Genomic DNA, 15,381 nt, shown 5'->3' on the forward strand with positions numbered 1-15,381 from the left:
TTTAACTTGGGAAGATAAGTTTGGTTTTTCACAGAGTGGATGTTTGAGTGTAAATAAGTTAAATAGTTTCAAATAAAACAGTTGATGGATGGAGATGAGAAAAATAAAAATACATAAGAAAAAGATTAAAAAGCACAGAGTACATCAATTAAGGTGTTAAAGAGTTAAAACTTTCCTGCAGGAAGTTTCGTTTGTCTTAAATATTGCGATCAGTCAGAAAAGAAAGGAGTATAGTGCATGTTATGGTGGACAACTGACTGACTGATAATATTTCTGTGTGCAAAATCTGAACCGATACTAAACTTTTTCATCTGCCTCTCTCCCACACATACACACATGTATGCCAGCCAGCCAGCCAGCCAGCCAGCCAGCCTGCCTGCCTGCCTGTCTGCCTGTCTGCAAATCACAGTGTGAGTTTCCACCAGAACGAAACTCAGAAGAAGTCTGGCCCCAAACCCACTGAGATGGACAACTATCCATGCTGTTTGCCAGAGCCAGAAGAGCGATCCACTGGATTTATATTGAAAGCACATCTTATGCGGGCAGAAGAGAAACAGGCCGGAGCAAAGTTTCTTCTTTCTCCCTCCTGGAGAAGTTAAAGTGGACAAGGAGTGAATGTCCCACCAACAGACCTGAAAGGCTTGGGTTGTTTTTGGACTGATAGAGGACTGTGTGCCTGACAGTCTGACTGGAGCGATTTAGAAACTGATGGGGGTAACGTTCAAACACACACATATTTGCATAAATCTTTTCCTATTTTCTGCAACGAAGAACGCTTATTAACAGCTGCTCATGTGACACGCTGGCTTGACGTTGACAGATATAGCGGGTTAAAATATTATTTTAGGGTTAGAAAAGTATCGTCAAAAAGGTTGATAACGTAACTCATTTGATACTTTCCAGTTAATTCTTTTAGAGAAACAAGTTCGCTTTCGTCGTGGAATATTCAGGGTCAATTATTCTAGTTATTAAGTTATTAAAAAGCAGAGGAAGTGACAACATCTCCAAAATTCAGCAGTACCCATGTGTTTCTATGTCATTTTCAGGACAGATCTCATGAAGGAGCATTTTCAAAACCCATTGCATGTGTAATGCCTGATGGGCTTCTCTTTCAGGCATTATTTGCTATTGTCAGAGTTTGTATCGCATAAATCTAATGGTTAGAGACCTCATCAAAACTACTGCAGATGGTCTTCATACAGTCTCTGACACAGTACTTACAGTGGGGTGCAGTTTTTGTCCGTAAGTGCTGACGCTTGTGGAAGGTACAAATTCATCGTTTTTCACAGCAGCTGCTGGGAAGAGGTTATATTACTTTTTTTCTTTCCTCTTCTAATTCATGCAGCGTGTTGATTTACACTGTACCTTATCAGGTCCTGAAAAAAACTATGACAGGCTTGGTTCTGCAGGTTCTTTTTTCTCCCTTTGGGGAAGGAAAGGAAACCTAATCAGTTCTGTGCTACACAGAAATAATAAAACAATTGTTTTCTAAGATATCACCAGCTAAAACTTTTAAAACTTTTGAGAGTAATTGGTTTTGTTAAACACATTTTCCTTGGTAAAACAAACCTTTAAAATGAGAATGGGAAAAATTGGGTTTTGAAGATAAGAAAGAATCTGATTGGACAGTGGTACCACACAGAAATATTAAAACAGTTCTAAGCCAATGATAGGTTCCAGTCATTCGGTGGCTTTGAAATGCAATAATACTCAAAATTTCTACTCTGGGGAACACAGATTGGGGTTGAAGAGTTTTGTTTTGGAACCAAGGTTAGGATTTTTATAACGGAATAAAGAAAATCCTTCATTTTAGGAAAATAAAGGAAATAAAGGCTCTCTCAAAACTAAAGAGGATGGTAGGCTCAAACTCCAGTCTCCTTGTTTGATTTCTTAGGGTTTAAAGATTAAAAGAATACATGGGAGTACAAAGGTACACAAGGTAATTTCAGATTACTAAATCATAAAATATTGGAACATTTATCAGCATTTGGATTATTAAAGAGGGGTTCTAGTAATAATTTTCTCCCCAACTCACAAAATGTAAATAGCCAAATTAAGGAAAATTATATGTGTCCACCCTTTGAAACACTATGTGGACAAAAGTCCAGTTTGGAGTCAAGTTTCTTATCTTAATTTCTGATTAAGTCAAACACTGCAGTTTTTGTTTTGTTTGGGTAGACCATAAAAATGTCAACGCCGACTTAAAATACTTCTTTGCATTTAAACTGAGCAGAGAAATTCTTGAATGCAGCTGCGATCAAATTGAGCAAAACAAAAAGAGAATTATAACAATAACTCTCAGGATTGTAGTTATTATTATTACAGAGTTACAGTACAAAGAATTGGCAAAAGGTTTCAGCATCAGTAAATTTGGATTAATTTAAGAGGAAACTGTTGCTGTGCTTCTAAATAGTTTGAGATCTCTTTGGATTATGTGCACTCATCTTAAAAAGGATCCTGAAGATTGTCATAACAAGATTGATCAATTACAGCATTAAAAGATATGGCTGAGAAAACATATTCTGAAAAGAGATTGTTAAAAATTTATTTGAATTCTTGAAGCTTCAAATTTGGCCATTTGTCTGTCTTTGATGTTTTGTCTTTGTTTTGTTGGAATGAATGTTTGTTTATATGTTGCATGAAACAATAATCCATGTTTAGAATAATGTTTCTAAATCCCAGATTGATTAAAACTTTGAGTTTTCAGGAGAGTTAAGAAGCAGCTTGTTTCTGAGGTAGGTGCATGTTAACAGTTTTGCAGTTTAAGGTACACTAAGATGGATTGGAATGAAGAAACTGTGGGTCCGCCCATAGGCTGTCCATCAAAGGTTAATTCTGCCTGACTCCGCCCACCTACCAGGTTGGTTCATGTCTTCACTTTCATGGAAATGTTCAGCAACTCCCTTCCTGAGTTTTAACACTGTTTAAGAGACAATAGAATCAAAATGCTTGTAGTGATTGTTGCATTAAAAACATGTTTTTTGTATAATAATTAAGGATGTATCATGACATTTAGATTTGTGTGTTTTACTATTAAAAGGTTAATGAAATAGTTTAAACTAATTTGAAGAATTAGTTTTGCATGCAGAATCATTGGTGATTTATTAGATTGAAAGTTTTCCCTGGTGCCATTAAGCTAGCTGACAGTTCAAGACATGCCAAAAGTAAGGAATATATTCTTGACAAAGAATCAGAGTTATGATTTTATACTTGACAGGAATTACTTATTAGATAAAATTTGTAGATTGTATGCATCAACATTACATTGAATTTCCATTAATCTAATACTTATCTTCATACAAGACAAATCAGGATGATATGTGACTTATTTCTAAGTGAAATATTGATGAACTGTACAACGACTGAAGTTTGTGTTTTGTTGTTAATGGAACTGAGTTACAGTTAAAAACATCTGGATTTTATTTATGTTGCTTTCGTTAAATTCATAGAGACACATAGTTGTGTCAGAATTCATTTCTTTGGTTCTATGTAATGTGATCTTGGTTACTAGAATATTCTTGTTTAAACCTTTTGCTGGATTGTCGCATGTGTTGGACTCTGCGCCAGAATGTCAGAATAAAGTAACATGGGGATACTGCCAAGATCAATTTTTTCCACATCTTTGTGTGAAGATAAGATGTTGTTTTACAGTCAAAACCTGTCCACTGTGTTTTCTCAAGTTTCACAGACAGTGAAGGCTGCATTTCTAGAAACAGCCACTTCCACCCTCCAGTCTTTTATTCCTGGCGACTGGATTCTGATCGGAGATTCTGATCAGAATCCAGATTCTGATCTAAGGTAAAACTGTGTGAATAATGAACACAGTTTTATCTCACTGATTACTTAAATTATAAAGCTAAGAGGTTACATAAAAATACCCACAAGGAAGTAATTTAGGTTCCATTTAAAAGTATCCTCGATGGCAGCATTACTGCAGAAAACTAAATGTTTTGTCTCTGAAAGAAGAGGGTACAGCTACTGGTCCTGTCCTCATGCTGTCCTTATCTGGCCCAAAGAGAAGGGGTGTGGAGAGAAAGAGTGTGGTGGTGGCTACTGTAGCCATCAGGCTACTAGTGAGGGCAGAAAGTGGAAAGGTGTAAAAGCTAAAGCAGAAGAAAAGCTTGATGCTAAGGAATGCTCGTCCACTTTGTAATCAGCCACAAAATGTTTAGAGACAAATCTTTTGAATCATATTTCAATCCTTTTCATTTATTTCATTGCATGTTTAATTTTGAAAAAAAAAATCAAAGGAAAAGTGTTGAAGAAATAGAAAAGTCCATCACCCGGTTACGGGTGATGGACTTTGACAAATTATCTATAATCTTGCTAAATGCTGATATTATAAAGTCAATACAAACAGAACACTTGAAGCAAAATAGAGTGACCTGAATGCCTCCAAATGATTTTCTTTTGTTGAAAAATTGCCTTGGCCTTCCTTTCCGATTTTAACTTTCTTAACTCAAATTGCACTTACCCACAATAAGGCCAATTTCACAGTGACGATCATCATAGCCACAGGTCATCATGGTACCCACTGTGTCACTGATCACTGCCATGATGTCAGTATCAATGTCCTGCAATGAAAGTTTGTTTACAAAGAACAAGAAACATCTTCAAGTGAAATCTGTACACTTGAATAAAAAAATAAAAAAATTGAACTCATCTTGCTAAACAAAATTGAACTAACAGATCCAACCCCTTGACTTTCCAAACATTATTTTGCTGCCTTTGATGTAAATTTGGTAAACCTCATTCAGTTATGTGCCATCTGAAGCTGGAGTGATCGCTGACTGGGTTCCCAGCAGGCATTAGACTGGTCATCAGCCACCTGAACAGGATGCATGCAGAGACAGACCTCCTTCAGCTGTCAACACCGCTTGACTTTCACAAAAAATTTGCTTCGAATTTGTTCAGAATAAATCTACAGCCATTTAACCCCTGAGGTGACAGCTGTTCTGCATCTAATTTTGCTTTCTTCACAAATTTGAAGACATACCTCTACATTCATCTGTCAGGTTTGATGGCAGTATAGACCGAAAGCAAACAGCATGACTCGGACCCCGAGGCTCTCAGAGCTCGAACATTTGGTATGCCGTTGGATTGCTTGCTTTTCACTACATGGCTCTGTTCTGGAGTTTTCCAAGTTCAAAAGAAGTTCAAAGTCATTTCAGTGTGCTGCTCCACAGAGAATCTACATGGATGTAAAAAGTATACATACCCCTGGGAAAATGACTGTTTTGTGATGTTATTAAACTTAGAGCGAGATCTATAATGTCCACACTTTCAGCGATCTATAACCCTTACAAGAAAACTGGAAAACAAACTGAAATCTTTCAGGGGGGAAAAACTAAAGTTATGTGGTTGAATATTATCACTGGACCTGTGGCTGTATTCAGAGTTAACTGCCACTTTCAAACCTATGTTAGGAGCCTGTACACACTCACGTAAAGTCTTCAAATAAAGTTCAGGTGTTCTGGTAGGCTTTTCCTGACATTTCTTTAGTTACATCTTACACCCAAAGTCATGATTTGCAGAGAGCTGCCGAGCATCAGAGGGATTTCATTGTCTAAAGGTATCGGCCAGTAGGGGGATACTAACTAATTCCCAAACCATTAGTTATATAATGGAGCACAGTGAAGGCATCAAGTGGAGAAAAACAGTGACATCACTAAAACCTAAAAATCTCTAAAGGACTGATGAAAACACATGAAAATAACTGCTCAGGGAGACTGCCAAGAGGCCTACAGCAACATTAAGGGAGCTGTAAGGATTTAATACTGACTATGTTGTACATAAGACAACAACCCCCATATTCTTCATATGTCCAGGCTATGGGTTTGGGTGGCCAGACAGAAGGGTTATTCTTATGAAGAAAATCATCCAGGCACAGGTATTTTTAGCAAAAGCACATCTGAAGTCTCCCAAAATCAAATCATCTGGCAAAATGTGTTTTGTTCTGATGACACCAAGTTTGAACTTTAAGATTATAAAAGCTTAGATTTAAAAGCTCTCTGTGGCACAAAACATTACCACCATCATCGACCTGTCACTTGTGTCTTTTTGGTGGTGGCTCTCTCCTGACGGTTTCAACACTGTACATTATCAAAACAACAGCATACCTTCAGTGATGCATGGAGGTGGCAGCGTCATGCTTTGTGGGTGTTCTTCTTCAGCTAGAACTGGGGCTTTAGGGATGGAGGGAATCGTGAACATTTCCATTTAACAGTCAATGTTGGTGCAAAATGATGCAAAAATGAAGATTAAAGTTTTGGAAAACCTAAGACCGACACCAGACCTGAATTTGACTGAAAATCTGAGGGTTGATCTAAAAAGGGCGGCACTTACAGTCTAACAGATTTGGAGCGCTTTTGCAAAGAAACGTGGAAAGTCAAGATGTGTCATTCTAATGGACCCCAACCCAAACTCCAACCTTTCGTAACCAGTTTCTTTTAGATTGTTTATTATTTTCACCTTAAAACACTTCACTTTGTTCTATAATTAAGCAGTACAGGTTATAATTAACATTAAAGGTGAACAAAAATGATTTCTCTTGGTCCTTTTTTTACACATCACAAAAACAGGTATTTAAGCATGAGGGTGTTGGTTTTTATATTCACCATCACGATGAAACAGACGTGGTCAATAATACCCTGATACATAGTGTTTATAATGACTAACAGTTTGTGTACAAAAATGTCATTTTTTCTTTTTTTACCCCTCGTTTTTTGATAGACTTCCTCAGAAGGCTGACCACATCCTTTCCTTCCACTCCACTCAACCTGAAGCCTTTGGTCCAAGATATCAAAATGCTCTAAAGAAAAAAATAAAGGCAAAGCAGATTCAAGAGTCATTCAACCTTGCTTGAAACAACCTACACAATCAAGTGGTTGAACAGTAAACCTAAAGGATAACTCTTCTGTAAATATTTTCTTATATGTTTTAATGGGACAACACTGAAAATATGATAATTTGATATAATGTAGTCAGTGTACAGCTTGCATGACAGTGTAAATTTAAGTTGACCTTATAAATAACTCCACACACAGCCATTAACATCTGAACTGCTTAACTCTGATACTACTAAATAAAATCAAGTGCAACCAAGACAGGTCAGGGACAAAGTTGTGGAGAAGTTATAAAGAAGAAGTTATAGCAGGGTAAGGTTAAAGCTGTTTAAAGTTTTCCAAAGTGGCAAGAAGTGTAGCATAACTGCAAACATTCCAAGTCATAAACTGGCAGGCCAGGTAAAAAACAGCCAAAAGAGCCTTGAAAACTCTGAAGGAGCTGCAGTGATGCACTGCTCAGGTGGTGGATTCTGTTGAGAGGACAATAGTTAGCACTCCAAAAAGAGGAAAGCCATTGTTGAAAGAAAGCCATAAAAGTCTAATTTGCAGTTTGCCATATATGGAGAACCAATCCTGCCATAATTAAGAATAAATACAGAAAAGTAGCTAGAAATTAGTGTGCTATTAAATGCAACAAAATAATAAAAAGAAGAGATTTATTCAATTATTCATCAATTAATCTGATATAAATATACACTGCTCAAAAAATAAAAGGAACAATTAAAAAACACAATATAACTTCAAATAAATCAAACTTCTGTGAAATCAAACTGTCCACTTAGGAAGCAACACGGATTTGACAATCAATTTCACAGCTGTTGTGTAAATGGAATAGACAACAGGGAGAAATCTTTGGCGATTAGCAAGACACACTCAATAAAGGAGTGGTTCTGCAGGTGAGGACCACAGACCACTTCTCAGTACCTATGCTTTCTGGCTGATGTTTTGGTCACTTTTAAATGTTGGTGGTGCTTTCACACTCGTGGTAGCATGAGACGGACTCTACAACCCACACAAGTGGCTCAGGTAGTGCAGCTCATCCAGGATGGCACATCAATGCGAGTTGTGGCAGGAAGGATTGCTGTGTCTGTCAGCGTAGTGTCCAGAGTCTGGCGGCGCTACCAGGAGACAGGGCAGTACACCAGGAGACGTGGAGGAGGCCGTAGGAGGGCAACAACCCAGCAGCAGGACCACTACCTCCACCTTTGTGCAAGGAGGAACAGGAGGAGCACTGCCAGAGCCCTGCAAAATGACCTCCAGCAGGCCACAAATGTGCATGTGTCTGCACAAACGGTTAGAAACCGACTCCATGAGGATGGTATGAGGGCCCGACGTCCACAAATGAGGGTTGTGCTCACAGCCCAACACCGTGCAGGACGCTTGGCATATGCCAGAGAACACCAGGATTGGCAAATTTGCCACTGGCACCCTGTGCTCTTCACAGATGAAAGCAGGTTCACACTGAGCACATGTGACAGACATGACAGAGTCTGGAGACACCGTGGGGAGCGATCTGCTGCCTGCAACATCCTTCAGCATGACTGGTTTGGCAGTGGGTCAGTAATGGTGTGGGGTGGCATTTCTTTCGAGGGCCGCACGGCCGTCCATGTGCTCGCCAGAGGTAGCCTGACTGCCATTAGGTACTGAGATGAGACCCTCAGACCCCTTGTGAGACCATATGAGGAGATCCCTCAGGAGACCATCCGCCGTCTCATCAGGAGCATGCCCAGGCGTTGTAGGGAAGTCATACAGGCACATGGAGGCCACACACAATACTGAGCCTCATTTTGACTTATTTTAAGGACATTACATCAAAGTTGGATCAGCCTGTAGTGTGTTTTTCCACTTTAATTTTGTGTGTGACTCCAAATCCAGGCCTCCTTTGGTTAATAAATTTGATTTCCATTGATGATTTTTGTGTGATTTTGTTGTCAGCACGTTCAACTTTGTACAGAACAAAGTATTCAATGAGAATATTTCATTCATTCAGATCTAGGATGTGTTATTTGAGTGTTCCCTTTATTTTTTTGAGCAGTGTATATATTTCTATTTTAATGCATTATTTGTATTGAAACCACTAATTTTCAAATCTTATTTTATTATTATTATTTATTTTGTTTATTTAATACAAGTGGATTTCTTGCCGTTTTATTTTTCCTACTCCTTTAATTTCTTTCAAATTTATTACCTTATTTAAAACATTATGTTTTTCTTTAAAAATATATTACATTTCAAATTATTTTACTGTCCTTTCATTTCTTGACCACTGATATATTTTCCCCTCTAATATACTCCGGTTGTATGTTCTTACCGAATGGATTTCCCTGAGCCCATTTATTTCCATCTTTCTTTTTTCCATTAGTTGGTCGCTGTATTGTGTTTTCCTCCTCAACATGAGGAAGAGATGTAAATACAAACAGGGCGGGACAGAGACAGAGGGGGCGGTGTTTGGACCAGTGTGTGTAGTATGAATGACACAGCAACATGCGGATGAAGGTGATTTGTTTGTTTTGGCTTAAATGCAAAATGTTTTGTCTGAAGGAAAACTAATACTGCACATTATTAAGTCTCCTAATGGCCTTTCGCCAGCGTATTTGTCCAACCTGCTGCACCCCTTTGTCCCATATTGTTCTCTCAGGTCAGCTGACCTGATGCTGCAGATGGTTCTTAAATCACAGAGGAAACTGAGAGGTGATCGAGCATTTTCTGTTGTGGCTCCAAAGCTCTGGAAAGAGATTCCTCTGCACATAAGACAGGGTTCCTCAGTTAATGTTTTTATATCTTACTTGCAAACACACTTTTACTCTTTGGCTTTGAACACAATGATTACACTGTTTAGTCAGATTTTATTGTGCTATGTTAGTGTTTTTAGGATTTAATGTTTTTTATCTCTGTCTTGTGTTTTATTTGTGCAGCACATTGATCAACCATGTGTGTTTTGTTTTTTTAACAAGTGCTATATAAATAAACATGGTTGGTGCAGCTATGGTATGGTACACTGACCCTAAACATACAGCCCAACAATGGAATGGGTCAGATTATAAACATATTCATGTGTTCAAATTCCATACCTAAATAAAATTAAGAATTGGCGGCAATACATGAAAACTGATTTTCAGAGATGTTGTCAATCCAAGCTTTTTTGCAAATAAACTGGGCAACCATTTTAGTTTCTAGCTGTGCAGAGCGGGTAGAAACATATCCCAAAAAGACTTGCAGCATGTAGAAAAAGTAGTAGTCAAAGGGGTTGATTTTAATTCATGCCACAGTTTTAAGATTTAATTTTTCTTTATAAAACATGTTAAACCATGTGCCATTTTCGTTCTACTTTAAAACTATCCACTACTTTGTGTTGGTCTACCACATAAAATCCCTACAAAATAGATTAAGGTTTGCAGTTGTAGAGTGAAAAAATGTGGAAAGGTTCTATTGGTAGGAATGCTTTTTAAAGAACTGTATGTGATCCTTGCCCTTTCTTTATTAGTGTGTTAGCAGGATTAAACTGCAATATTGTCAAAGCAAAATTCCTAGAATTCATCAGCAAAACTGTAAAACCGGAGAAAAAAAGCCTCTGCCGTATTTTGTTTATACATAAGAAAGATGTTTACAATTAGCCTTCAGGTTTAGTTTCGCTCTTTATTTTTCTTCGACTTAGAATCCTCCAGCATCTCTTGCTGTTTGGGTTTTGTAGAAAGAGATGCAACAACAATCAGATTTTACTGCAGAAAACATTCAGACACATTAGTGAAAAGCGTTCCCAGACATGACACGACGGGATGTGTTGACATACTTCAGGATATGGACTACAATAACCTAGCAACATCAACACCTTTAGACAACATAATCTTTTGACTTAATTTGTTTGATTTTCTTAAAACTTCTTGACTAAAATTACATCTGTTTTCTCCAAATGTTGTGTGTGTGTGGAGAGTCAAATTTCTGAAGCAGTATGTGTGTGTGTTTGTTTTTGTGACATGATGAGGCTCCTTTCCTGAAAATATACTAGGTCGTGAGGACCCACTACTCCTTGTGGGGACAAAAACCTGTTCCCCACAGGGGAAAATGTTGATGTTGGATTAGGTTTAGGACTAAGTTGTAAATGAACTTTAGGTTAGGTTTATGTACTAGTAATGGTTAGGGTGAGTTTAGGGTAAAGGTCAGGGTTAGGCCATATAACTGAATGAAAAATGAATGGAAGTCAATGCAAAGTCCCCATAGGGATAGAAAAACCCAAGCGGGTGTGGGAGTGAGTGTGTATGTGTGAATATGTGTGAGTGTGCCTTTTAGGCTACGTTCACACAGCAGGTCTTAATGCTCAGATGCGATTTTTTCATACATTTTTTTTTTGTGATATTGTTCACATTACTTTGAAAATGTTGCGGCTCCAAACTGACCCGCATGTGCATAAGAACAATATGAGCGTCGTCATTAAACACGGAGAAATATGTGTTATGGTTTAAGTGCACAATAGAAGCAATTTGCTGTCAGCGGGTGCTGTGTGGGAAACACTTGAATAAAAGGAGAGTGAAACTCTTTATTGTGCAGTTTTAGGAAGATCTGACTGCCAATTCAGTACAACAAACTTTGGATGCGGAGACACAGCCAGCAATGGTGGGGCAGGGATGTTAACAACTTTACAGAGACCGAGTTTATTCAGAACTTTGACATGACGAGGGCAACTTTTAATCATATATGTCAGCGCCTCTCCTCTCAACTCCACAGGCAGAAGACTTGATGCAATCCAGTGTATCAGTGCAGCAGGGGCAGATCATCACATGCTCGGTAACCTCGACAGCAATTTAAAGTCCTCGGTTTGAACGGTTGTTTACGAATTTTACAACACAAACTATGTCCAAGTCACATCTAATCCGCCTTGGTCTTTCCCACTGGAGTCACATTCCAAAAGATCGGATACGAGTCGGATTCAGGACCACATATGAATGTGGCTCAAATTTAACATGAAAAAGTCAGATATGGGCCAGATATGAGCGTTCCCACTTGCTTTAAGCAGCCTGAAGAAAAAATATCAGATTTAGACCACATTTGCCTGCAGTGTGAATGGGGCCTAAGTGAGCCAAGTTCGGCTTTTGTCATTGGCTGGATGGAGCATCTGATGACTCCTGAATGAGTTTCAGTTTTCAAAAGCTGAAGTGGTCAAAAGTATGGAAGCAGTTCAAGTTAGGCAACAATAATCAGAGGACGGGACACACCAAGTTTCGCCATGAACTGCAGCAGCACAGGTACCACGAATACCTACAAACACCTACAAACACCAGCCCTGGGGCTGCTGAGGAGCCAGAAACAAAAAACACAACTAGAATTATTTTAAAGTTGCTTAATGCGCTTGGAGGTCAAAAAAATTGTCTATGCTACTTTTCCTCTATTCGTTTGACTTATTAGCTCCCCGCCTGTGTGTGTTAACGTGCAGACCTTGTGAAGATGTCCGAATGAAATTTATTTGTGTAGATCATGCACATATCTAAATGAATTAGATTTAAGCGAGACTAATTCCTATATATTACAAACAGTCATTTTAAATTTAGCCTCTCATTACTTTTTGATAAAAAGGTATATCAGAAACCCTATTTTATGACTGCCAGTTAATTCTTATATTTCACACTCTACTCAGCCTCTTTTATCTGTAAATATGTAGATATCAAGGGTTTTATTTTATTTCCCTTTGACAGTGTCACTTTCTACATATATTGTATACTTTCAGGTACAAAACCGTTCATAGCGGTTTTGATTTTGGCAACAAAAGATCACACAATCAACATAATCCTCTGAAAAAATGTTCCATGGGAACTCTTTAGATTTAAAAAGAAAAGAGCTCAAAAACACTAGATGAACAGGATTTGATACTTGTTGCTCATTTGATCTAGGTTCATTTTAATATATGTTATCAGGTATTTTAAGGAAAGAGCCAAAACGTTTTAGGGAACAACATCATGTTTCAAAGAAATAGATTGTTGTCCATGTAAAATAAATCTATTAATTTTCCATACCCGATATACCGTTTTAAATAATCGTGATTTCAATACTGACTAAAACAATTGTGATCTATATGTTTTCCATGCTCAAGTGGCCTTATTCCAGTGATGCATTTTTCTGTCAGCAACAAATGTACATTGACAATAAAAACACAGCTTGGTACGGATATAAGGTATGGATTTTCACAACAGGATTTCAGAAAATACCAAGAAAATGCTAATTTTGTATTTTAGTTGATGACATCACAGAAGGCACAATAAACATTAAGGTGGACAAACGACTTTTGACAGCTTTCTAGATAGACTGCCAAAGTATTTAAGCTATATTTTAGCACAACCTTATGTGTTTGACTACAAAGACCCCATAGACATATCCTGCAAAATCCACATTTTTGGCCCTTAAATACATTTTGTTGTGTACTTGGAGTCTGTAGAGTACAGAAAAGTTGAATTCAGTCTCTCCAAGTGCTGCATAGATATCTTTATATTCTGTTTGGGTCATATTTTTCAATCCGTTCAGCTTTCTCTATTCTCTGTTGCAATTTTTGAATTATTATGTCACAGTATTTGCTGCAGAACTGCTAAACAAGGTCATGGACTTCCATCTGATCAATACGCCTATCCGTCATTTTTATTTCTTGGAGCAATTTTGTAGTCCAAGCTCAAATATGCCGAAGCTGCAAGTGGATAAGTCTAAACGTTCAATTGTTGGGTGTAATAGCCCATTCATTACACCTTCCCCCAGCATCAGAACCTCTTCAAAGTTTCAGCTAAAATTAAATTTTTCATGGAAATGTTCTCACATCAGTGGAGAAATTCCTCTTTGTTTGCATGAAGCACTTCTAGGAAAAGTCCCCTTAGCAACCTCCACCAGTGTCAAGAAAGATTTGCTAAAGATTTCATCTGATTAAGTGGTCAGTTCCTTCTGTCTCTGGAAACGATGGACTCAGCAAAGTTGTAAGCTGCAAATAAAGCTAACATGAGAACAAACTTTATTCAAGACATGAATTTATTGTGTGTTGATATGACACCGTGGCCATTGTTTTGATAGCAGTAGCATTGTGCCTTCTGCTTATCTTAGCGCTGTGTGCTGCTTTTAGCTCAGTAAGGATATCACCTTACTGCGTGTTTTGAATAGTATTATTACAGCTTTGCATTGTTTTTGCCGTTTTGGTCTTGTCTCTGCGCTGCTAGATAATTGTATCTATGTTATCAAACCACAAAAATGGCCGAACGGCGTGGAGCGGAACGCTCTTTGACCTTTAGAGAGGCAGGGTTTGAATTACCTGGATAGCATTTAAAGAGTCTAGTCTGCACTTCAGACTAGGGCTAAAAGAAGGGCCTGAGGAGCTACAATAACAAGAAATTCAGACCAAAGCATTGAAGATCCATTTTATATAGACCAGAACTGAATGATTTTAGTGTGAAGTATTTAAAAGTATATGTTCTGTCTGCTTTAATATTGCTGAAATTCCTGCAGAATTCTGAAATATGATTAAGATATTTCTCTGCAGTCATAAAGAATACAAGTAAACACCTTTGAAAGAAGAAATAAATTAAAAACCACCCTTGAACCGCCACCTTAACATGGTGGAGGGGTTTGAGTGCTCAAATGATCCTAGAGGCTATGTTGTCTGGGGCTTAAATGCCCCTGGTAGGGTCTCCCATGGCAAACAGGCTTTAGGTGACGGGTCAGACAAAGAGCGGTTCAAGAACCCCTTAAGACGACTACAAAATCGAGGCACGTGACGCCGCCCGGTACGGCGGAGCCGGGGTCCCACCCAGGAACCAGGCCTGGAGTCGGGACTCGCTGGAGAGCGCCTGGTGGCTGGGTTGCTCCTAGTGGGACCCGGCCGGGCCAAGCCCAAACGAGAAACGCGAGACCATCCCCCAGTGGGCCCATCACCTGCAGGGGGAACCGTGAGGGACCGGTGCAAAGAGGATTGGGCGGCGGACGAAGGTGGAGACCTCGGCGGCCCGATCCCCAGATGGTTAGGCTGGCTCTAGGGACGTGGAATGTCACCTCGCTGGGGGGGAAAGAGCCTGAGCTTATGCGGGAGGTCGAGAGATATCGACTAGAAATAGTCGGGCTCGCCTCCACACACAGCGTGGGCTCTGGAACCCATCTCCTCGAGAGGGGCTGCACTCTCTTCTACTATGGAGTGGCCAACGGGGAGAGGCGGCGGGCTGGGGTGGGTTTCCTTGTCGCCCCCCAGCTCAGCCGTCTCGTGTTGGGGTTTACCCCGGTGGATGAGAGGGTCACATCCCTGCGCCTTCGGGTTGGGGAGAGGTCTCTGACTATCATTTCAGCCTACGGGCCGAGTGGTAGTGCGGAGTACCCGGCCTTCTTGGCGTCCCTGTCGGGGGTGCTGGATAGTGCCCCTCGTGGGGACTCTATTCTGCTGGGGGACTTCAACGCCCACGTGGGAAACGACAGTGACACCTGGAGAGGCGTGATCGGGAGGAATGGCCTCCCCAATCTGAATCCGAGCGGTGTTTTGTTATTAGACTTCTGTGCTAGTCACGGATTGTCCATAATGAACACC

General features: G+C 39.3%; 1 protein-coding gene across 1 annotated transcript in view; it reads right to left on the reverse strand.

Annotated features, from left to right (window-relative positions):
- hk2 (hexokinase 2) overlaps nucleotides 1-15,381 on the reverse strand; it is an 86,801-nt gene that overhangs the window by 44,945 nt on the left and 26,475 nt on the right. Inside the window, exons 5-6 of the mRNA XM_047381579.1 lie at nucleotides 6,716-6,811; nucleotides 4,475-4,574 (exon numbers count right to left, since the gene is read on the reverse strand). Coding sequence (XP_047237535.1) covers nucleotides 4,475-4,574; nucleotides 6,716-6,811 — 196 coding nt within the window. The remainder of the gene's footprint in view (nucleotides 1-4,474; nucleotides 4,575-6,715; nucleotides 6,812-15,381) is intronic.

The sequence above is a fragment of the Girardinichthys multiradiatus genome, chromosome 12 (genome assembly GCF_021462225.1).
Source record: "Girardinichthys multiradiatus isolate DD_20200921_A chromosome 12, DD_fGirMul_XY1, whole genome shotgun sequence".
Classification (NCBI taxonomy): domain Eukaryota; kingdom Metazoa; phylum Chordata; class Actinopteri; order Cyprinodontiformes; family Goodeidae; genus Girardinichthys; species Girardinichthys multiradiatus.